The following is a 21,954-nucleotide window of genomic DNA, read 5'->3' as shown; positions in this document are numbered from 1 at the left end:
TGAATAATATTCTGTGAAAGCCCATGGCAGTAATAATGCGTTTGTGTTATCTGTTACATCACCTGTTGATGTACTTGCACATAGCAACTTTGAGCTTGTTCTAAAGCCCCATGTAAATAATATTTACCCCAATAAATCATTCTCAATTTTATTTTAATAGCTGAGTTTGTTGTGGAGAAATAAGACAATTGCAGTCAAGGTCTGATATGTCCATGTTAAGATTAATTGATTGTCACTGTCGCCCATGGCTCTCCAGATAGACTTATACTATAACACTAAACAGCACAACAGAGTTTGTCATGGAGGTCAGTACAGATTACACAGATTCTAATGTAGGGAACTCACACACGTTGCATTATTATTCATTTCATTCATGAGTTGTGGTAGCCAAGCTCTGACTTCTGTCTGATGGAAGTGAAATACTGACTGAGGTTTTTTGTTATGTTCTGAGTTCTACGCAGGGACATCATTTCTTTGTGTAGTAAAGCATAATTCATATAGTGCCATGAGACCAATGGAATGTGAGGGTAGGATGATGTGATAAGATCTCATTCAAGGTTAAGATAAAAATATATAGACCTACCGTATTTTCCGGACTATAAGGCGCACTTAAAAGCCTTTAATTTTCTAAAAAAACTACAGTGCGTCTTATAATCCAGTGCGCCTTATATATGGATCATTCATTGACATTGACATTCCCTTTAGCACAGCTCCATCTGTTGGATGCATAACGCAACGGTAGCGTCTATTATGTGCGCCTTATAGTCAGGTGCGCCTTATATATGAAAACAGTTTGAAAATAGACCATTCATTGACAGTGCGCCTTATAGTCAGGTGCGCCTTATAGTCCAGAAAATACTGTATTTATTTTTTGATATTTTATGACACATATCTATGACATTTGATTCCAAATTTGGATTGGAGCCCCGCACTGACTTCTAGAATCAACTTAAAGTTAAATATTTCAAAAAATATATAATAAATAAATACAATAATATTGTTTTCTTCACATAGTATGTGAAGCAAAAGTAAAGTAGTGTAGGCACTCTGGTCAAGCAGTTTGTAAGATTAGCTAGCTACACACACAAACGCACATACAGTACATGTACACACACACACACACACACACACACACACACACACACACACACACACACACACACACACACACACACACACACACACACACACACACACACACTCTCTCTCTCTCTCTCTCTCTCTCTCTCTCTCTCTCTCTCTCTCTCTTAGACAGCTAGTATCCTGCAGAGCCATACCGTAAAAATCCTGTGTGTTCATTTAATTCTGGCACTCAGAATTAAATGAACACTCAGGATTTTCCTACTATACTCTGGATTGTAAAAAGAGGACTGGCTGATTGAAAGCTGTAACATAAATATTTCAGTGTGGGTGTTTGTACTAATATCGTTATACAAGAGTGTTGCCCAAAAGTAGTGAAAATAGGAGATCTACAAGATCATGATGCAGCGCAGTTGTGAGCTTGTAGGTCGGCTATTTTATTTCTACTTGATTCATATTTACAGGTCAAGCAACTTGATGTATGATATTCTAGTCCTCTTTCCACCCTTTTACAATGCGTGTGTATAGGTCCAGGACTGTGCTTGTTTATTTGATGTTAACCACTTATTGTGAGGAAGGCTTTTCACAGAAAATAGCAGATCGACAAGCTCACAACACGTCACGCTGCGAAGCGTTGTGAACTTGTCGATTGACTAGTTTCAGTGAAAGCTTTCCCCACAATGACACAAGAGCCACGACGGACTCCGGTTATACCCATTAGTATCTATTTATGTTTTTCCTTTTTCCGTTCTGGCATGTTTTCCTTATTTGTTGGTTTTTTGCACAGGAGTCTCTCTTCACTTTGTTGGTGTTTGCTGTGACGCTCTTGGCTCCAGCAGGCTGGGTCCTGCATCACATCCCAGCTTACCGTCAGAGACCTCCTCCACAGCCCTGATGGCTCTGCAGCATCCTGTTCTGCACACAGGAATAAAACATATACAATACATTATTTAGATGACTTAAGGGTTGTATGCTAACTGCACATCTTTGAGAATGTTTCTTGAAGCAAAAAAACTGAAAGAAAGAAGAACAAACATAACTATAACGTTATTTTTGTAACAATGGAGTAAAAATAAAGCACAGTAGTAGTCTATACACTACAGTATATTTAACATAATATGTGTGCTATACTTGACGACATGATGATGTTGACTTGATGTTTTTGCTAAATGTATTTTAGGCACATTTTAGAACATTGGCACTCCAGAGACAGGATGTTGTTACTTTATCAGCTGGAGCTCAAATGATTCTTGGCACAAGTCAGTCTGTTGGGAAGACTCTTGGTTTTCAGTCTCGCATTGCTATACAATCTGTGTGTGTTTATCTTTAACCTGAGATTTTTGGGTATTCAATTGATTGCATTTTATTTAACCCAAAACTAAATATGATTTAAAAAAAAGTTTTTAAGTAAGCTTCCTTCAGAACCCCAAGCAAACACTGTGAAATTTCTTTGCTCTACTGCTCATTGCTTAGTGTTTGTTCAGTTCTCCATGCACTGTCTCTCCAGCTCTTTAGTAAACAGAAAAAGCATTTTCACTTTTCACTGTTTTCAGGTCGGGATACGACTTTTATCCAATTAATCATGACAGAGAACTCAGTCAGGAATCAGGATACTGATTAGTGAACATGTAACGGGAACACTACCAGTAAGACTCCCTAATCGGGAGATAAGCGACCGTTGGTCGCTTATCTCCACAAATAGGCCAAAAGTTTGTTTTACCAAAATCGTCCTGATGGTGGCGCTAAATGGGACAGATGCATTTTGATTACATGACTGTAGAGATACTGTGCGATTTGTGTGATTTTAGGGCAAAATCTGTAGGAGCAGTGCCCAAAAATGTGTTTAAAAAAATCGGCCTGAAGGTGGCGCTAAATGGGACAGATCCATGTTGATGACATGAGTGTAGACATACTGTGTAGCGATTTGCGTGATTTTAGGGCAAAATCTGTAGGAGCAGTGTCCAAAAATGTGTTTTAAAAAATCGGCCTGAAGGTGGCGCTATATGGGACAGATCCATGTTGATGAGATGAGTGTAGACATACTGTGCAGCGATTTGCGTGATTTTAGGGCAAAGATTGTAGGAGCAGTGTCCAAAAATGTGTTTTGCAAGAATCGGCCTTGGTGGCGCTAGAAGAGGGCCATGTGAGAAATGAGGGGTGGGGTCTCCGCGCCGCAGAGGCGGACGAATAGGTACCGGCCCCGGCTCTCCCGGTCGCTCCTAGCCCGAGTTAAGGCATATTTTTTTTTGCAACTTATTGTTTTATTATATCAATATTCATCACAAAACATTTTCTGGAATACATAACAAATTATAGGATACTGTACATTAATATAGACAACATAAAATATATATGATACAACACAACAACGACAACAAAACAAAAAAAAAAAAAAAAGAAATGAGCAAACAAAGGGAAATGAAAAAGGGAGGGGGTAGGAAGGGGAGGAAAGGGAGGAGGGGTGTCCTGCTAGACCTCTATACGTGCAAAAGGCGCCCACTTTTTATTGTATTGTTCCTTTTGTAGCCTCAGCATATGGGTGATTCTTTCCATGTCTCTAATCTCTTTCACTTTGCTCAGCCATTGATCATGAGTTGGTGGATGTGCACCCAGCCAGTTGATTGTAATGGTTTTCTTGGCTGCTGTTAATAGTATTTGAAGGAGGTAGATATTTTTCCTGCCTTCAAAGCCCGTTGGTATAATCCCTAAGATGGCTGTCTTGAAATCTTGTGGTAATTGAGTATCAAACACTCTATTAATGTCGTTAAAAACTATGTTCCAAAACCGCCTTAGCTTGGGGCATGTCCAAAAGATGTGTGTATGATTTCCCACCTGTTCACCACATTGCCTCCAGCATTCACTTGTGGGCGTGGTGCCTGCTCTAGCAGTCAGTAACGGGGTTTTAAAAAACCTAGTTATTATTTTCCACTGATATTCTCTCCAAGAATTGGAATTGGTTACTTTGTGTGTTTCATTGCAAGCGCCCGTCCATTCTTCCTGTGTAGTTAAGGCATTTTATGTGAGCTGCAGTGGAGGGGGTCCTCCACTGGGGGCGCCACCACTTTTGCATCCGTTCTGGAGCACCAGGAGTCGGTGTTCCCCGGGAATTCCCCGTGAGCAGCCCCGTTGGGGTGGTCATTTTTGCACATTTGGTCATTTTTTACACCTGGGGGTCCCCCAGGGACCGAGCTCCGGGGGTCCTTGGAGGTTGTAGTTTGGCAGGCAAGGAGTTTGTGTGGAAATTTTGGCATGGATCGGGGCAACAGTGGCGGAGATATGAGTAGGGGGAAAGTGTGACGTGTGACGAGTGACGTGACGGAGGGAAGGAAGGAAGGACGGACGGACAGACTGACGGCTGGTGGAGGTTTGGATAGTATGAGTGTGTAAAAGTAACTGCGACCTACGGTCGCAATCAAAATGAAGCTGGTGAATGGGTGCTCTCCTGATTGGCTGAAATCTTGTCACCTATACCTAAAAATGTATTTTCTTTTATTAAAGAGCTGGAGAGACAGGGAGACCCATGTTACTGAACAAACACTAGCCTAGCTAGTAATGATTGTGCTACTATCAGAATATAGTGCTTTTAACGACAAAAATAAATACATAAATAAAATAAAATAAAATAAGAAAAAAAATATTACTTACCCTATCTTTAAGCTAATGGAAATCTGGCAACCATCTGTTGCATTGGTTCCTTATAGCCTAAATATAATGAAAAACATAATTAGCCATTGACACAATGCTCAACGACGCACCACAGCTGAGCTGCAGCATTATCATCATTATAATCAATCAATTCAATATCGACTGATGAAATGCTCACAGCAAATTCTTGAATGACAATTTGTCAAACCCGGAGCAGTCCATTTGGCAAGGTGTAGTGCTGCCAAAGTGCTGCCATGCAGTTCTAAAATTCTCTTTCCGCATGCATTTTTTTTAATCCACACTTCACCAATTTGCCTACAAAATGCGTTTTCCTTTCATTTACGCGAAAGCTTTATAAAACTGCTAAGCTAAACAAATGTTGCACAAGTGGTACAATCAACCCGATCCTGTGCGCTGCGAGGGGGGCTATTCACTTTTTCACGACTGTGTGAGGGCGAGGGAAACACAACGCCGGGAGAGAAAGAAAAAGAAAAAAACAATTGACAGTGTCGGTTTTAAGATTCCAGAAGTATCTACAAAATGTCTACGAAAGCAGAACAGTGTAAGTACAACCCTCTGTGTGTTTTCCTCTCGGCATCATTTTGAAGCTACACATTTTCTAAATGAAGAAACAAACGGTATGATGAGGGAGCTGTCCTTGGTTGGTGCCTGGTTGCACGGTTGCCAAGCAGGCAGGTTGCAACACGTCCTCTCCTCTCACTGCAGAGGATGACTGGGGATGCATGCGCTGGATTCTAGCGGCACTGGACAATATTAAATATACCAAAGACAACAATGGATAATATAGCACATGTTTCATTGACGCGTCGAGATGAAAGTGCGTCTGAAAAGCTAGGTAGATTGATCTCAAGGTCGAGCTGACAGATTCTCATTCTTCACTGAACAATATGGAGGCATTAGATTGATCAATAATCTGGTTTTGTTCACACATCTCTGTGCTTCAGACAAGGGAGGGTGATTTCTCAGCGTATTTTGCTATTGAACAGGTGGACTGCTCCTCCATCGAGATTAAAAATAGATTTGTCAGCCTTTGACATTTTCATTTATATTTGGTAATTGTAGCCCACAGTGGACAAGCTCCTGTGTGAATCTCCCACTCAAATGACCGAAAAGTTTCTATGGTCAAATAAATCAGGATATCTGCTATTTCAACTACAGGGCTTCACTATTAGATTCTTTTTAAACATAGTAGCAATACAGGCATATGGTATTAGTAAACCTAACTCGCATCACATGAAGTGAGTTACAAAGGTTTGGAAATCTAGAGCATTGACATGGGAAAGCTGTACACAAATATGTATTACATTACAAGATGTATAGGCTAATATTAATTGACATCAAAAGGGTGGCAGGCTGGCAGCATCCAACTGTATCCAGTTCGTATGCTTAAAGGTTGAAACTGCATATTTGTATTTAGTCATTTACAGGTCAGAGACTACTGCATTCCCAAGTCACACAAAATAGGACAATACTGACCTCTTTTTGTATTGAACCCATCTATAACTAACTAGGCAGAATAAATAAATATGATTTCAGATTAACCACTTAAGACCTATTCAAAATGTTTTATTGCCTATAAATAGCCCAAATATGGACACCGGGTAGAAAGTAGTTAAAGGCAGTGACCTTAAGGAACAGTTCCTCAGTCCAGCCATTGTGTTGTAACAATAGTCACTGAACAACTCCACTGGCAGTGGTTGCGACTTGAGTGCCTGCCTGGCTCAAAAGCACATTGGTGATTGTTGTATGAATGACCTTTTGGTCGGACGTTTGCTTGTCTAAGCTTTATGTTGCTGTTGCCTCTTGGGCTTGTTGTGCCCTATTAGGTAGCTGCTGTGCTAAAAGGTCACCTGCTATTATTTAAGTAAGAGAACTAGGATGCCATGGGAGCAGACTACAGACTTAACTACAGTAGATAATAGACAGTCATGTTACATGGATACCACTGCTATACCCGTGGCTAATTCAACCAACGATGTGAAGAACTACAAAGCCGCTTTTTACACATTGTGTCCACATGTTGCCCATATTTTTGAATGCCCTTAAGTCTCAGCTTGTAGAATCAATTAAAATATATATTGTATTGTGTGTGGGCAAGGTCACACTCGCAGTTGATTTGCTTGTTACTCTGCTCTTTATTTTGTTTAGTTGCTTCTAAGATACGATACTTGCAAGAGTATCACAACCGTGTGCAACACAATATTTATCCTGTGCCCTCTGGAACAGACATTGCAAACACACTGAAATACTTTTCCCAAACCCTGCTCAGGTAAGTACCCTGCGCTGGAGCCAACAGGTGAAGTAATGGACTAGAATGTTTTACTTTTAGTTTCCATCATAGTATACCCTCTACTTTACTAGCCCAAGGTAGGATGTTTTGATAGGAATGAAATGAACACATGATGTGAATTTAGAGTATAGTGTAGTGGCAGTCTCCATCCTCTGTCAATTTGAGTAAATGCTGAAATGCAGCATTAGAGTGCTGGTTCTCTTCTAATTCCCAATCTCTCCATCCTCCCTCTACCCTAGCTGCAAAAAGTGAAAAGTGCAAGAACACGTGTATAGCCTGTGACCATCCAGACGAGGCTATAGAGACTCAAGCAGACATCCTATATGGATTAAGTTATGGTATTGAACACAAGGACAGATAGATGATCCACTGTTTGTTATTGATTCAGCGGTTGGCTGTTATGAACATATCCCCGGGGAAGCCTGTGTTGTCCCTGCCAGAGGTCAGGCCCTCAGGCACTGTGGGTTGGAGAGCGTTTTAGCCTGGTCCCGTGAGTGCTGTGAAAGCCTGAGGAGGGAACAGCATGTTATTTCCTACTGCAACCACAGAGCAGACATTTTTAATGCATCCAATTTAGATGTGTGTGTCATTTTACTGCCTCTGCTGACGCTTTCTTCCAAAGCAACTTACAGTTAGTGCATTGATTAGACATAATCACCATATACGTTCTAGAGAGCTAGCAAGGTTCAGCACATAGCTAACATTGTTCTACTAAGTCGGTGCTTCACTTATCAAGGATCAATGTAGACAATAACGGATTGTCAAGCTAACAATACATTGATGTGTCACATTGCTCCGTGCTGTGGAATCGTCGTCTCTATCCTGTGTACTGCATGCTTTGCAGTGGGATCGCCACATCTCTGATGGCCACTGTTGTTTCTGTAAACATCTAACATTTAAAGTGTTATTCACTGTGTTACCTCAATTCACTATTTTGACTATGATGGCTAGTGTCACACAAGTCTGATTTACTTGTAATTAAAAATGTGCACCATGGCTTTCTTGGTGCATACAGGTATGCAGGTATGCATGCATATAGGGATCCTGTCTATGTTCCCTAAACCCTATGTTTCTTCCCTATGTTAACCCTAAACCTAACCCCAATGAGTGTACAGTCACACATCTGTGTCAGAGGGGGGATAGCCAACACCCAACACATGCTGAGTTGTCAATTTCCCACGTTGTTTTGTGGCCAGTGCTGGTTTTCTGGTGTGTAGTCTGTTTAACTTACATTGGAGAGAGAGAGAGAGAGAGAGAGAGAGAGAGAGAGAGAGGGAGAGAGAGAGGGAGAGAGAGATTTAGTAGTGGAGTGGGACTAGTGAGGCTGAAAAGTGAAGTGAGCATAATTATGTCATATATTCATGTAAATAATGTGACCCTTGATGACAGAGGATGGGATTGGCCAGATAGATATTTGATTCATAATGCACCATAAGCTAGCGATTTGAGTACAGTATTCCTTAAAAAACATTGTTTTAAACGTTTACCAGCATATCATAAAAGAGGTGTAACTATTTGTGATAATACTGTAGGCAGGTAACCACACTGCTAGAAAGGATGATGTCATTAGAGATCTCATCTCACACTGTTGTAGGCTATTATTTGGTATTTAGTACATTATTTGGTTTCATAGTAATTGAGAAAATGTTAGGGAGTTTTCGATTTACTTTGAGTTATTGATATAGTTATTATTAGTTAGACAAAGTGTATTTGCATGGAGAGCAAATGAGATAGCAGGATTTTACAGTCATGTGTGTCATGTGTTTGGATCAGTGCATTTCTACATGTGTTTTGTGTGTAGCTTGTTTCTATGTGTGCTTATACGTGTGTGTGTGTGTGTGTGTGTGTGTGTGTGTGTGTGTGTGTGTGTGTGTGTGTGTGTGTGTGCGTGTGCGTGTGCGTGTGTGTGTGTGCGTGTGCTCGTGCATGTGCCCCAATGTGGGTGAGTGCGTGTTTATGTGTATATGTGTCTTGTGTGCAGATGTTCATTGTTCAAATTAACACTGTTTGTCATATGCTAATTGGCCAGTGAAAAATCACACTCTGTAAGATGTTGTCTACCATATTGAGTCTATTGTTGCGTAACCTTTCATACGTTTCTTCAGAGAAACATTATTTATTAACATGGATCGACATTGATCCTACAGAGTGTCATTTTAAGGGGATCAGTCACAGAATGTCAGGTTATCTGTTAAAACATTCTAGGCCTAATGTCACATATAATGTACAGTATGTTATATGAACGAATACTTCTTCTATATGTAGTTATTCACTTACATCCCCTCACTCACTGGCCCTCTAAATGTTGTAACTCTGCCTCTATCAGTGACCCTTAAAAAATGGGTAAAGACAAGAATACGTCAGCATTTACACAGTAAAGTCCTCAGTGTTCATTTATCCATTTGTAATGTTATAAGTATAACCAAATGGACCCCATTTGTACCAAACACTGAGGATTTTACTGTGTATAATCTGAACTCTGAAAATGCCTCCAAATCATTAGTGTGATAGAACAGCTTAGCTCTTTAAAAGTGCAGTACAAAGAGCAATGCTCTCTGGCCCCTTCCACCCCTTCCCACACCCTATAAGCTTCGCACGAGATCACAACGAGTCCCTGCATTTTCCTCTAAAACAACGGTGTATCTCCACCTCCTTCCCCAGGGGACAGCAAACACAAACGTCCACCCGCTCCACCCACCCCAACCCATTAGCTCACAAACATAATGCTACCAGTCATACAACCTATTCCTTTGTCATTATAGTTTCTCCCCTACCGTAGATTAGTTGTTACATTTATTTTAGAGACCCGAATCCATATGCCTGTTGGATCTCATTATTTCTCCTGATGATACTGCTACAGTATCATAAGCATACGGACATTATTTCTCTGGTGCAATAAACATGTGCTGTGACCAAGGAACTCTTCATCTAAGCTCACACACATGTTTATTACTGACGCATGTTTCAAGAGTGTCACCTCTGTATTTTCCCGATCCAATTTGTTGTCACACCCATCCTTGACAGCCCCACTAAATACAAGGACATTTTGATTAAAGATAACATTGCCCATTGGCCTTTGTGCATTGGAAGATGTCAGCCATCGAGGGACAGTCCTTTGCGCTGACCCTTTTGGAGAAGTATGGGGTTGCCACTGAAAACATGCCATTTTTTATATTTTTGCTCCCTGTCACCAGATACGCATGAGATGCAGTGATCATTGCAGGTTCTTGCTCATGTTTTTTTCTTTCTTTGTTTTTGTTCTCAGTTTCCCATAGTGCAGAGAAAGTCAAAAAACAATGCACTATGAATTTAAAAAGTCACACTGAACAGACAAAGCAGGGAAAAATTTGCCCATGCACTTCAGTGATACAGTGAAATATAGTGAGACACTGCATCCTATGTGGGGTCTATCTGGGTTTGTTTATTTCTATTTACGCTGTCTCTGTAGTGCCATTTCAATGTAATGTGCTGTTTCTTTGTGTCTTTGTTGTCTCTTTTTTTCCCTTGTTCCCCCCCTCCTCCTTACCCTCCCTCCCCTCCCCCTGCCTCCCCTCCCTCCCACTCCGGAGCAGCATTCTGTCCCGCACAGGCAGGAAGGAGAACCAGGAAGCTTCCAATTTGGCCGTGCCTATGACCATGTGTCTTTTTCCTGTGCCATTCCCACTCACCCCATCTCTAAGACCACAAGTCAGTTCCATCAACCCTACAGTTACTCGCTCCCTCCTTTACAGCGTTCTGCGCGATGCCCCATCAGACCGCGGGGGGCAGGGGCAGGGGCAGCAGAGCCGGGACGCTCAACTCTCAGAGTACCCCTCTCTGGACTATCAGGGGCTCTATGTGACCCTCGTCACTCTGCTTGACCTGGTGCCTCTGCTGCAACACGGTCAGCATGGTGAGTCAAGGAACCACTGCACCACTTGTTTGTCATCATCACCAACCCACCCCCCACCCCCAGGGGCGTCACAAGGGGGGGAAAAGTGGGACTGAGTTACCAGGGCCCAAGGTGGAGGGGCCTTCGTTATTTTATACTTTAGCTATTGAAAAATAGCAGATATACAAACTCACAGCGCGGCACAGAGGGCCGCGCTGCAAGCTTGTAGATCTGCTATTTTTGAAAAGTCGTGAAAATGTGTGCAAATCTTTGAATATATGTATTTTTTAAGGGAACATTTGTAACTCACATTTTGCTTCTGGGGGGGGGGTCCCTGGAACTAAATGTTTTGAGATGGGGGTCCATGGCCAAATACACATCATTTTGGGGGTCCTTGACATTAAAAGGTTTGAGCACCACTGACATAGAAACATAGGTTTTTCAAAAAACCTTAGAAGGATTTGAAATATTCAAAGACTTGCACAAATGCACGATTTTTCAAAAATAGCATCTGCTATTTTTCAATAGTTAAAGCACCCAGGGCCCAGAATCTGGTGTGACACCCCTGCCCACCCCACCCTAACCTATACCCACCCACCACCTCCTCCACCACCACCCCCCGAGTCGCCTGGCCTGCATGAAGCCACTGCTGCTTTCTCTTATCGGCCTGCTGTGTTAACGGGAGGAGACGAGTCCCACAGAGGATCTTTGGGGGATGCATGGGGGTGACGGGGAGCACGCTGGAACCCGTCAACTCGCTTCACTTCATAAGCGATTGGATGTCCATGTTGGTTTACGTTTTAAAGTGGGAGAAATGTGTTCACTTTTGTTTGCCACGTGTGAATATATTAGTAACGGTAAATGTTAAAAAGAAGAAAAAATGTTTGACCCACACTGAACAATGTACTTTTATTGTCGCTTAAGATGATTGCTTAGATTATTACTCTGTTTTTCACAGCCCCAAAGGATGCAACATAGTCAATGCTTTTGTTTTTTGTTAATATTTTACCACTCTTGAAAGAAAGTAAGAAAGAAAGAAAGAATAACAATAATAACAAAAATAAGCATGATATTTCTCACATTTCTCATAGTTCCTTGACTTGAATGCTCTACTCTTTATCTTCAAATATTCCCTTAATGACTTTAATAGAATCTCTCCACTGTCCTCAATGAAGGTTTATATTCCAAATGCTCTCTAGATATCTTCCTTGTTGTTATATTCTTGTTGATTGTATTTATATTTATTTTTATAGTGTTGTAATATTGCAGTCACATACAGTATGTACGTTTGTGCATACTGTATGTGCACTGTACAGTTTATTGAACATTGAGTATTATTGAGTATCTGTGTATCTCTCTATCTCCTTTTTGTTTTGCCTTGTTCCCCTTTCTCGTCAGATCTGGGACAGTCCATATTTTACACTACAACTTGCCTCCTGCCTTTTCTCAGTGATGATATTCTCAGCACTTTGCCCTATACTATGGTCTCCACTTTAGCTACCTTCCCCCCTTTCCTCCACAAAGACATCATTGAGTACCTGAGCACCTCTTTCCTTCCTATGGCTATATGTAAGTATAATGCATATTGTGATGAAGACAACTTCTGCCTTTCTTGTCATTCGGGGAAAACAAAAAAGATAGTGGCTTGTAAATCGGTACTGGTACCCAAATCTTATGAGCTACGGACCCGGGAGTTTGATGTTATTGGCTAACTCCCCTCCTAGGGCAACACTAATCGAACTAGTATAGTGACTCTGTGACGACTAATCATAGGGTTTAAGTAGTTAACCACACAAAAGCCATACCTAAACGTAACCATTTCAAATGTGAAAAAAAGAACAACCCTTTTAACGCTTAAAGTTGGGCTTAGATTAGAGAATTTATAAAATGTTCAAGGATTTGGAAAATATCAAGCACTCCCGATCATCTGTCAGAAAATCAGAAGGATCAAGATTCTATCTTTGAACTCCACCCTCACACTTGAGGATAATCTTGCCCGATATTCACTCCCGATCTAGGCTTTGGTACTGAGTGCCCCTTCCCGAATGATCTTGTAGTGTGAGCAGGGCATTCCACTAAATTTAGGTTAATTCTGCTCATCTCTGGATGTTCGTTCAATACATCATGGGTATCATACTACCTGTTTAGGAGCCACTACCAAAAACTAAAAACACTTTCTATGAAGCCCATGTTTATAATGTATTATAAACATAGGCCTACTTTTCTCTGCCAGGTCAGACGGCTGAAGCCTGGAGTTTATGTTTCCATCTCAGTCCGTCTGTTTGTCTGTCTGTGAACAGCTAATGCAGACTGGCGTGAAACATTGCAAAAAATATTTGCCCTTGATTTTATGGCTCATGACGCTCACGTTATAAAGCAAATGTTCATAATGCTTTATAACAATAATAACTAGAACTGCACTCTGTCGAGGTGCCAACTTACGCTTCATGCACAAGTAGGCCTACTTGTGAGCAAGCAGAGCGTGCCATGAGGAGATTTGAACCCAATCCACCCGTCCGCTTCACATGATCCACCTGTTCCAACCATTCTATAGATAAATAGAAGCGCCATGAGGTGTGCCCTGCTGGTCTCATTGGCTGGTCTCATTGGCTGTTAATGATGATGTTGCCAGCGTTGCCCTGATTGGGCTACGTAAAAGGAGACACCGACATACCGTACATACATACAGTACATACATCGTCAGGAATGCTGGTCCCTCATTGGCTGTTAATGATTTAATGATGACTTTGCCAGAGATGCTGGTCCCTGATTGGGCTACAGTCGTCAACAAGAGGAGACACAGACACCGACATACATACCCAGCCGATTTCAGTACTTGAGCGCTCTGCTTGCCCAAGTAACTAGAAAGGTACAATTCTGGGAAATTGCAAGTGTGGTTGCACTGACGCGAGTATCGAGGAATCCACTGGGAACTGAATTTTGTCTGACCATTTATATTATATATTGTGATGTCATGTGAATCATGACAACAGTGTGTGAAGCATGACCAAAAGCTTCACTTCTATGTTGTGCAAAGGTTAACAAAAAACAGGTTCACTTTGCCTTGAAAAAAGGTCTCTGACCTACAGTAGAACATTAGTGTGTTGCCTATAGCAACCACACTGATAACACATTCTAAAGCATTTTATAATGACATTACAGTGTTATAAGCAGATTATAATTCATTAGAGATACAGGCTTTATAGAATGTGTTATACAATGATCATGATGATAATCATGATTTACTGCCAAAGTTAAATCCTGTCATTAAAGTTGGCAGGCAGTGAAGCAGCTGATTGTGTGATGATGTTTCCCCGTGCCCTCATATAACCACTCTCACTCACCCCTCGCCCGAATACTTACACTCACACACATGCCTTTTACATACATTTATGACAGCAGTCCCGCCACAATCACGACCATAATGCAAACTTAATTTTTCAAGTGGTTATGATTCTCTCTCTTTCTGTTACTTACACGCCTATAGTGGGTTCCACTCGAAGAGAGGGGGGTGTCCCAGCTTACGTCAATCTTTCTGCCTCCTCCATGCTTATGATTGCAATGCAGTACACGTCAAATCCAGGTAAACCATCATTTGGCACAAGGAGATCATGTTAGCATAATAGTATATACAGTACTGTACATATAATACATACATATATATACACACACATGTGTATTGTGTGCACACACGCAGTATAATATACTGTCCCATTGTCCTCTCAAATGTATCTGTCCTTCTTTCCAGTATATCACTGCCAGTTGTTGCTGTGTCGAATGCATTATACATTAATTATATCTATTTATTTTTTAGTATATCACTGCCAGTTGTTGGAGTGTCTAATGAAGCACAAGCAAGAAGTATGGAAGGTATTCAGTTAACATTTCGTTTGGTATGCGAAAGGAACATTAAAGCCTAATTTATGCATTGCCAAAAAAAGTTTAGCATGAGACTCTTTTTGAAAATATGCCACTTATGCATAAATTAGGTTTATGCAGTGTTATGTTAACTAGCATACAGCACATCACACCCATGGATAGCATTGTTAGCTCAGGTTTGATCACCATGGTATATTTGCTATGTACAGGACCTGCTTTATGTCATATCTTATGGGCCGTCCCAAGTGAAGCCTCCTGCAGTACAGATGTTGTTTCACTACTGGCCCAACCTCAAGCCCCCAGGAGCCATCAGTGAATACAGAGGATTACAGTACACAGGTCAGGCTCTCGTCATGTGTGATTTACTAGCTTGTACCTCTCCAATCATCATTCACCACTTCACCAATCCACCAATCAAACCTATCCCCCATTTTAATCTTTTTTTCCCTGTCTCCTCTTGCCCATCTAAACCACTTTCATTGATCGAGGTCCATCAGTGGTGTATACTGGTCCCCTCCTTTTCCCTTTACACCAAATCTCTTCTGTGAAAATAGCAGTTCTACAAGCTCACAGCGCATTGTGTGACGTGTTGTAAGCGTAACGATCTGCTACTGTTCACCTATTTTCACCAATTGTTCGCCTATCATGAGATGCCCAGAATAAGTATGCTATAGTGTTTAAGTCTTTGAATCTGTCTTTCTGTCTCCACACGGCCGATCTACAAGCTCACAACACGTTGCGTGAACCAACTGCTCAACTATGTTCACCAATTGTTCACTTATTATGAGATGCCCAGAATACTGCAAGTATGCTAGTGTTTAAATCTGTCTCTCTGTCTCCCCACAGCCTGGAATCCCATTCACTGTCAACACATCGAGTGCCACAATGCCATCAATAAGCCAGCCGTCAAGGTGACCTCTTTCTTCAAACTCCCCGAACCTAAACAAGGGGACTAGTTAGCATTCCATTGCACCAGGGATTCCAAAGTTAAGGTGCAGCTTTCAGTGGAAGGCAAGGCATATGAGCAGTGTATGTTAACAGTTTATTCAATGGAAACCTCCACTGAGATGTTCATAGGGAATGCACATGGCATGTACCAGATTGCTGTGCTGTGTTCAAGCGTGCGTGCTTGTTTGTGTTTGTGTGTGTGTGTGTGTGTGTGTGTGTGTGTGTGTGTGTGTGTGTGTGTGTGTGTGTGTGCGTGCGTGTGCGTGTGTGTGCGTGCGTGCGTGTGTGTGTGCCAGTGTGTTTGCTCTTCTCAGAGACACACTAAATACATCAGGGAATGCCTGGGTGGCTGTGTGCTAATGATATCAGCCACCATGCGATTCCAGGCCTGTCTCTGCAACTCTGATCTGCAAAGCTTGTCTTCGCTCAGCTGTGCGCTAAATTGACAAATAGAAGAGGAGCAGGGGCGCGGACACGGGCCAGATTTCAATTACCAGGGAGCAGGGAGGGGGTTGTACTGTATGTGTGTGTGGGGTCCCTTAATTTGAAACAATGACCCCGTGTAGCCCTTGAGGATGCAGCGAGAACAGTACATTTACACAGTGCCATGCAATCATTTAGGCCATAAGCATTGTGATTTAGTGCAGGGCTGTGCACGGAGCAGAGCGGCATATGTGTGCAGCCATCCACAAAGGACAGCGGAGGCAGATATCGGGGTCACAGGTTTTTCTGTTAAAACTCGTGATATATTGGCAACTGTGTACACTGCATCATAAAAATGTCGGGGGCAGTGGTGCTTGGTAAGGCATTGCAGCAATCAGTGAGTGGCACTGCAACAGCTTTTGTCTTTTGTAGGAAAAATCAAAGCTTGTAGCGTTTTCATGGACAAACATCTTTGTCAAAATTCCACCTGTGTTCTAACCGCAATTGTCTGACTTCTTTGCAGATGTGCATCGATCCCACTCTCTCTGTTGCCCTGGGAGACAAGCCCCCTCCTCTTTACATATGCGAGGAGTGTAGCCAGAGGATAGCTGGGTATGCTCCTGTTTCAACCTCATCCTTCAGCCCCAAGGCTCTCTACCGTCACCCTCCTCCAACAAGATGCCACGCCAAACATACATCACCTGCTTGCCTGCCTCATTATTATTCCTTTTTAACCCAGAGGGAGCACATTGCCATGGTTACATAATTCCCCCGTGATGCTAATGCAATCATCGTCAGAACACAATACAGTCACTTGTTTACTGTTTCTCCAACTTGTAACATCCTATAATTGTGTTTCTATTGCTCCAGTTAGATGTTTTCTGTGAGGCTGAGAACAGAAATGTTGTGCACCTGCTCTGTCAGCCATGAGCGGTCAGCTGTAGTCTGTGTACAAGTGTAGATAATTTCTGAGGTAGTCTCGGCTAACAAATCAAATATTGCTACATGTAATATATATTTTCTGATCTTTACAGAGATCATGCTGAATGGCTCGTTGATGTGCTCTTGCCCCAAGGTGAGCATTCCCAAACAGACATTTGAGTTTCAATATTTATTTCTATCAGCTGGTCCACCTTCCCTTGGACCAAGAGGCACATTAAATAAAACATATAAGCTACAATGAAAGACATTTTAATGAACTATCTATACTTTTCCCCTGCTTGTATCTTGACAATGTCCATCCATGGATTCATTTTCACAGCTGAGATATCTGCAATCTGTCAAAAGAAGGTAAGCTCATAAAAGTTGCAACATTTGAGCTTTTTGTACAAAATGCCAGCTGTCCTTTATGGTATTTAACCCTGTTGAATGATTGTGGGAACTCTATAACAACAATTTACCCCTTTATTTCCTCCAAAAAGTCCCCCCCCAAAAATCTACAAGCTCACAACGTGTGACGATGTCATACCAAAGTATTCCTGCCTTATGTTTGCAGCCCTCCACAACCTAAAGCTATGTTAAACATGTTTGCCCTAAAAATAAAATAGTGAACTATTTTAACAGGCATAAATGGTTAAAGAGAAACCTGTTAACCTTGTGTTATACTTCATGCTATTTAATTTAATTGCATTTCATGTCCTTTTTGTCATACACCGTTAAGTCTCTTATTTATAACCATAATATTGTTGTTTTCTCAATTGGATAGTCCATTCACTGAAGTGCTTTGTGATAGCCACAGCCAGGTTGTTTGTAATGGACCGACTGGGGCGTGATGTTTGTTCCGGAATCTTTACGCGGGCGTCAGTGCTCCCCCGCTGGTTTCCAAGGAGACGCCATGAAGGCAGTAGTGTGTGTGCGGAGGGGCGGGGACTGGTAGTGTGTCCATCTCAGGTGCTCTATGGCCATGGTTCTCAAAGTGGATTCCAGGGACTCTGTGGGTTCCTTATTACAGGGGTATAAATTGACCCTTACAAGCCTGTAACTCTGACAGTGTACAAATGGAACCAAATGAACCCATCAGGGTTCATTTGGTTCCATTTGTACACTGTTAGAGTTAAGGGGAAACCGTGAAATTTGAAAGTTTGAGAAACACTGCTCTGGTACTGGTTCCCAAGCACTGGGTCGGGACCCATTTGTGGGTTGTGGACACATTTGTATGGGTCCGTGATTTTTTTTTCCTAACATTTAGTTTTTAATTATTATTATTTCAAAACATTTTCAAAAAACGTTTGAAAACCAAAAAAAGAAAGTGAAAAAAGTTCAATGATTCTGTTATTTCATGATTAAATCAAATTAAAATCTAAGGAATTCCATAAATAAGAAAACAAATCTAGTGAATCGGCTATTTTCACTAGTTTGGGTCCTGGGCAAACGCCTAATTTCTCTTTTGGGTCACAGGCTAAAAAAGTTTGGGAACCACTGTTCTATGGAGCTGAGCTACTACTCGGTGTAGTCACAGCAAACGCTCTCCTCCGCCCTACTTTGTCCAGCAGGTATAATCCACTGTCATGTTGAGCAGGATTTGTCCCTTTCACTGGGGAAAGCACTTTAAATTCCCACCTGAACACATTCCAGTTAAATCGTCATTACCAGAGAGCATTAATTTCTAAAGTGGGTTCCAGACGATACGCGGTCACCGCCTCCTAGTAATTAATTTTCAATGAGAGGCGGGTGGCTATTTCGGCCACCCGCCGAAATAGTTTAGAGGCGGCGAGGCGAGCGGGCGCAGTCCTGTGAAAATCCCCGCGAGCGTGCTCGTTTGTGCATGTGCACGCGGGCGGTGAGAGATGGATTATGTTCATCTTTGTGAAATACCGCGCGGCGTTTACTCGCTGAGCGAGTGTGTTTGTGTCTCACCGTGGCGCGGCCACCGTTGATCCTAGCGGCAGCCCACACGGCAACCGCGCCTCGTTTGAAGGGCACGTATCAGAGAGGTGATTATAAGTCACAATAATCAACACAGGAAGGTGCACCCCAGCGCTCTCTCTCTCTCTCTCTCTCTCTCTCTCTCTCTCTCTCTCTCTCTCTTTCTCTCTCTCTCTCTCTCTCTCTCTCTCTCTCTCTCTCTCTTTCTCTCTCTCTCTCTCTCAGGGCCTAAGTACTGTAGTTAATGCATGTTTTGTAATAATTATTTAAATTTATGAAGTAACTAGTAACTAGTTTTCAAATAATTGTTGTGTAGTAAAAAGTACAATATGTGTCTCTTGAGTTGTAGTGTAAGTAAGTATTAAACAAAAAAAGTTGTACCTAAAGCTCTATTATGTAGTACTTTATTTAGTGAATAGATCTTTATCTGCATGATAAAGTACAGTATGTTAATACAGCATAACTTATACTATTGGGGTGGTTGTAATTGTTCCTCTATTGAGACATTTAGATCCTGTGTCTAGGTTGGAGTTGGACACAATACTCTTTTAGCTCAGTGGTAAAAATGTCAGCACTTGCGTGCACAGGTGACCCATGTTGAAATCTAGGCGAGAACAGGAAAGTTCTAGTTTTTGAGTAAATGTACTTAGTTACTTTCCACCACTGTTGGTGACACATCATCAGGGTGTATTTTGTTTTTGTTGTCGAGCATAAAGAGGGCAAACAGCCTGTCAGGGGAAGGATCTGTTAATTTGATAGGCAGAACTGCATCCCTCTAATGGCCAAAGATTACTGGCTGATCAGATTAGGCCAGTCCCCCATTGCCACCCTTTTTATTTATGGAAAGCTGAGACACCCAGGCGACACATAAAGATTCTGCTATCTCTGCTGATATACCGGAGCTGTACAAGCAAACATCTCTGAGCAAACAGCCAGCCCACATAGAGGCATATGAAAGGAGAAGGATGTTATTTGACAGGATAATGAGGGTGGTCTAAGCAGGAAGCACTTCTTTGATACCTGGAAATGTGTTTATATTTAGAGGCTTGCCATTACGTTGTGACTGCAACACAAGAAGGTTGACAGTTTTTCTCATTAGCCGGTTCGAGGTGGCTGCCAATTCCAAGAATAGAAATGAATTGAGCCTCTCTCTCTCCCCCCACTCTCTCTCTCTCTCTCTCTCTTGCTCTCTCTCTGTGTGTCTGTCTCTCTCTGTCTCCCTGTCTCTATCTCTCTGTCTGTCTCTTTCTCTTGGTTCATTGTAGAACTGTAGCTCTCATGTCAGGAGGGCAGTTGTCACCTGCTTCTCAGCTGGCTGCTGCGGGCGCCATGGCAACCGGCCTGTCCGCTACTGCAAGCGTTGCCATGTCAACCACCACAGCACGGAGGTGGGGGCTGCGGCGGAGACCCATCTCTACCAGACCTCGCCCCCGCCCATCAACACCCGCGAGTGCGGGGCAGAGGAGCTGGTGTGCACCGTGGAGGCTGTTATAAGGTACAGTCACACAGGCTCAGGCAGTGGCAGAGCCTCACGCAGTTACACACATATCATGACCACAGCGACTGCTTATACTAGTTGTCCCATGCATAGAACAACCCTGTGGACTTGTAATAGAAAACTTATAGTGTACTGTAGCTTTTTGAGTGGTGCTAACCGCTCCCACATCTGGCTTTGTATGTACCGGTATGTACATGTCCATCCCAGAAGGCTGGGTATTGGCCAAGCTTTGCGGGACGTTCAATGAAATTCATAAAAGGCACCGCTCACTTCACACTGGGTGTGATTTTTTTACAACCCGCTAGTGGCAGAGCTCTTAAGACAACGGTCGGTTGATCAGTTGGTTGGTTGGTCTATCGGTCAGTCCGTCTTTCCGTTTTTTCCCCTTCTAACATAGGAATTGTCGGAAATGCCGGCCAAAATATGGATGAAATATGGGTGTAAAGTGCTTGATGAATCGGGTTCACTATCTCATATCTTCATACTAGCCAGAGAATGGCTCGACTGATTTGGGTGACTCAATACCCTGTACTCGCACCACCCTTAGGCCGAAACTTCCAATTGCACACATGCTATCTTAAACTCTTATGAGTAGTTTGCCATGAAACAGTGCACCCATGCTCCCTGGAGCATGAGTGGACCTAGTGGACCATAGAGTGGACCTATTTGGGTGACCCCATGACCTTTCATGTCCATAGGACCACATTTTGGCTACAATCAGTTAGGTGTAAGGAGCAGCACAGCCTCTAGTTAGTGGGGCTTTTAGACTATTTTCTTGCCATATTCATATTAATATTCACTGTATCTCTCTGTGTAAGCATGATCATCCCTCTCTCTCTGGTATCCCCTCTCCATACCTGTCCAGCCTTCTGAAGGAAGCAGAGATTCATGCTGAACTACGGGAGTTTGAGATGAACAGACGCCGGCAGATGGGTCTCTCCGCCTCCCACCACTCTCTGGACAACATTGACTTTGACAACAAGGAGGATGACCAGCATGACCAGCGCCTGCTCAGTCAGTTTGGCATTTGGTTCCTGGTGAGTATCTGTTCATCGGCTGTTTCTGTGTCACTCAGTAACAAGCAGGGTGGGTGGAGATAAGGATATGCACTTACCACTTCTCTGTTACATTCAATAACCTAATTCAGTGGTTTTCAACCAGTGGTCCATGAGGGGGTTCCAGGTGGTCCCCAGCTAAATGATGGAGCTGGTAACCAAATGGAGCCTTATAGATCTTTAACTCTTGAGGGGTCCATTTGGTTTAATTTTACGCTCTCAAGAATTATTGTTAAACATCTGTGTTACTTAATTTACACGATGTCAACACAATTAGAGAATGTAGAAGAATTATTCATATAGTCTACGTTTGCCAGTTACCTCTCCTATATGTACCACATCAATACAGCATGGAATTGTGGACAAAATCGTATCCAAC

At 42.3% G+C, this 21,954-nt stretch overlaps 2 protein-coding genes across 2 annotated transcripts in view; both read left to right on the top strand.

Annotated features, from left to right (window-relative positions):
• Positions 1–21,954, top strand: part of LOC308305564 (transmembrane protein 179-like) — a gene marked incomplete at its 3' end in the record, with an annotated part of 467,552 nt that overhangs the window by 247,589 nt on the left and 198,009 nt on the right. The gene's annotated exons all lie outside the window — the stretch shown is intronic.
• Positions 5,266–21,954, top strand: part of unc79 (unc-79 homolog, NALCN channel complex subunit) — a gene marked incomplete at both ends in the record, with an annotated part of 51,183 nt that continues 34,494 nt past the window's right edge. The window contains 13 exons of the mRNA XM_080749949.1: positions 5,266–5,287; positions 6,895–7,015; positions 10,609–10,928; positions 12,306–12,476; positions 14,395–14,490; positions 14,722–14,777; positions 14,996–15,125; positions 15,633–15,697; positions 16,681–16,769; positions 17,192–17,232; positions 17,419–17,447; positions 20,288–20,517; positions 21,386–21,557. Coding sequence (XP_080606075.1) covers positions 5,266–5,287; positions 6,895–7,015; positions 10,609–10,928; positions 12,306–12,476; positions 14,395–14,490; positions 14,722–14,777; positions 14,996–15,125; positions 15,633–15,697; positions 16,681–16,769; positions 17,192–17,232; positions 17,419–17,447; positions 20,288–20,517; positions 21,386–21,557 — 1,542 coding nt within the window. The remainder of the gene's footprint in view (positions 5,288–6,894; positions 7,016–10,608; positions 10,929–12,305; positions 12,477–14,394; positions 14,491–14,721; positions 14,778–14,995; positions 15,126–15,632; positions 15,698–16,680; positions 16,770–17,191; positions 17,233–17,418; positions 17,448–20,287; positions 20,518–21,385; positions 21,558–21,954) is intronic.

The sequence above is a fragment of the Nannobrachium achirus genome (genome assembly GCF_963921795.1).
Source record: "Nannobrachium achirus genome assembly, chromosome: 20".
Classification (NCBI taxonomy): domain Eukaryota; kingdom Metazoa; phylum Chordata; class Actinopteri; order Myctophiformes; family Myctophidae; genus Nannobrachium; species Nannobrachium achirus.
The sequence above is the reverse complement of the archived record's forward strand: the minus strand, read 5'-3'. Positions and strand labels throughout refer to the sequence as shown.